At 55.2% G+C, this 2,737-nt stretch overlaps 2 protein-coding genes across 2 annotated transcripts in view; one reads left to right on the top strand and one right to left on the bottom strand.

The window, feature by feature from the left end:
- The window catches only part of VDBG_05749 (small G protein signaling modulator 3), a gene marked incomplete at both ends in the record, with an annotated part of 3,206 nt that extends 2,364 nt beyond the window's left edge, over positions 1-842 (top strand). Inside the window, one exon of the mRNA XM_003004590.1 lies at positions 63-842. Coding sequence (XP_003004636.1) covers positions 63-842 — 780 coding nt within the window. The remainder of the gene's footprint in view (positions 1-62) is intronic.
- Positions 843-1,910: 1,068 nt separating this feature from the next.
- VDBG_05748 (conserved hypothetical protein) overlaps positions 1,911-2,737 on the bottom strand; it is a gene marked incomplete at both ends in the record, with an annotated part of 2,485 nt that continues 1,658 nt past the window's right edge. Inside the window, one exon of the mRNA XM_003004589.1 lies at positions 1,911-2,714. Within this exon, the coding sequence (XP_003004635.1) occupies positions 1,911-2,714 (804 nt within the window). The remainder of the gene's footprint in view (positions 2,715-2,737) is intronic.

Genomic DNA, 2,737 nt, shown 5'->3' with positions numbered 1-2,737 from the left:
CAGGCGCGGCACACCTTCGGGTGCCAGGTTACTACCAAGATTTGGTCGCAAGATCTGACAAGGGACTCGGCGATGACGTCGTTAGGGAGATCAAGGCCGACGTGACGAGGACCCTGACACACAACACGTTTTTCCGCAACGGAGCGCCCGGGGTACAGCGACTAGATGATATTTTGACCGCTTACGCGTGCCGCAACCCTCATATTGGCTACTGTCAGGGTATGAACCTCATCACGGCGAACTTGTTGTTGGTGACTCCCTCGGCTGAGGATGCGTTCTGGATTTTGGCGCGCATCGTTGAGAGCATTTGCCCGACAGACTATTACGACAAGTCTCTCCTGACGGCGCGAGCAGACCAGCAGGTGCTGCGTCAGCTCGTGACGGAGATTCTCCCTCGACTGTCCGACCATCTTGATTACCTCGGCGTTGATCTGCAGATCATGAGCTTTCAATGGTTCCTCTCCGTTTTCACTGACTGTCTATCGGCCGAGGCCCTGTTTCGTGTCTGGGACGTGGTGCTTTGCATGGAGGAAGGCAGTCTCTTCTTATTCCAGGTGGCAGTTGCATTGCTCAAGCTCAATGAGACGCAGATCCTGCAATGCGACTCCTCGACGGCCGCGTACACCTATCTCAACCATCAGATGACCAACCATGCGATCAGCATTGACAATATGATCAAGGCGTCTGAGGCGTTGCGCCGGTATATCCAAAAGGAAGACGTGGACGCGCGGCGCAAGTCAGCCATTCAGGCCATGAAAATTGCCGCTGACGAGAGAGAGGAGGCCAATGCTGCTAGGAGGGCGCAGCGGGAGGACGCCGAAACCGCGGCTGCGTCGGTTTGAATGATGCCTTAAGACGGGACTTTTGATTTTTCCTCTCCCCCCACATGTTGAGGTTGACGGATTCTATTCAGGATAGGTACTTTTTTTGGTGTTTCTCGGGAGTCCATGATACCCCTTGGAAGATTGGGAAGACTTTGATTCATAGCGAGCGGATACACTATACAGCGGTTTTCTGAGTATTGTCTTGCGAACATGATGTCTAGCCTCAGCTGCAACGGAATGCCTTCAAGTACCGATTTGAAGTACACGAGTGCGACTCCCCTCAGCCCCAGTCATCCGCAAGCAAGCCCACGAGTGTCCCTCCTGGTACCATTAGTTTCAACTTAGCGGCACGGCAACGAAAACAAGGTCGATTCGAGGGTACCGCATATCTGACTGGTCATTCATTGCTCGTCTTTAAGCCGTTGTCCTTTGTCGTTCTCTGTGAGATTCAAAGAACTATCTCCTGTTAATGTTCAGTGGTCCGGCGTAAATCAAAGACAAACAACTACCAGCGAAAACGTTGGAATAGAATTCTTCGACATTTTGTCATGAGAAAAACGCGCTTCCTTTTTCATTTGTCGCGCACATAATGCCACTGGTAGCGTTTGAATCAGCAGTTGTCTGACTTGTTGCAATTGGGCGACGTGGTACTAAGGAACAGTCCCTACATGAGTACCTCAGTATTGAACGGGCAATTTATGAGGTAATTGTTTCTTTCTTCACGAAGCACCATGCTGTGATAATAACTTGAGCTTCAAATTGGTTGACTTCCGTGGCACGAGCAGGGCATGGATACCCCCTTCAGCTGCGGCTCAGGCTTGTGATCTGCATGCGAAGTCTTTCACACTTAAAAGGGACTCTCCCAGCTCTGAGGAAGAACGAAATCCGAAAAAAAAAAAAAAAAGAAACATCATTCTCAAGCCTGCCTCCAGCTTGTTGTCCTACCCGGCTGTAAACCCTGACTCGGAAAGAGACGTGTTTACAGGCATCACACAGCTTTTGAAAATAATCAGATGAACAAACAGACAACGCGCCCAAGACACTTTACACTCACAAATCAAAACCTGCCTGCGCCCCTCAAACACACTACACCATTGTGTTCCCGGTGAAATCCAGGTTGAGGCCCTGCCAGTGCCACATGGTTCCCAGATCTCCAAGGTTTGCCAGCTCGGCATCCGTGATCATGCCGTAGCCCATATCCTGCATCGGCATGCCCGCCGGCTGGGCTGGCAGCTCGACGTTGGGCATAGCCCACGAGTCGGCATACTGCCCCGGCACGACTTGCGGAGGTCCGACCTGCGGAAGCCCAACCTGGGGAGGTCCGTTCATCTGGTGAGGCTGCTGCTGCTGCTGCTGCTGCTGGTGGATGTGCCCGTTGCCGTTCGCACTGGGGTACACCGTGGCGAGGCCGGACCCATCCGAGCTCGAGGCCGTGGCAGGCGAGTGCGTATTGTTGGACCCGGTGCCGCCGTTGCCGATGCCTGAATCCTCCGAGGGCGGGTACATGTACCCCGGGAAATGATTGGGGTCGGTACCGTACGTAAAGCCCGCGACGGCAGGCTGGTGCTGCTGCGCAGGCGGCACGGCCAGCGGCGCCTCGAGAACCTTGAGCTTCTTGCGCTGCTTGGCGTCCGCACCCCGGAGGGCGCCGTGGGCGCGCGGCAGCTTGCTCGAGAGCCGGCGGAGGATGTCGTAGGGCGTCTTGGCCGTCTCGGTGGCGGTCGTGAGCCTCTTGAGCGTGTGCAGCGCCAGGTCGATGGCCTTTGTGACCTCGTCCTTGCGCGGCAGGGTGCCGGCCTCGTCGTGCAGCACGGCCGACACGAGCAGCGTCGCCGTGTCGAAGATGCAAAAGGGCACAAAGTGAAACGTCGTGTCGCGCGACCAGACGTACTCGAAGAACTCGTGCACGGCGC

The sequence above is a fragment of the Verticillium alfalfae genome, genomic scaffold, assembly GCF_000150825.1.
Source record: "Verticillium alfalfae VaMs.102 supercont1.6 genomic scaffold, whole genome shotgun sequence".
NCBI classification, from domain to species: Eukaryota; Fungi; Ascomycota; class Sordariomycetes; order Glomerellales; family Plectosphaerellaceae; genus Verticillium; species Verticillium alfalfae.
Note: the sequence above shows the minus strand (reverse complement) of the source record. Positions and strands in the feature narration are given on the sequence as shown.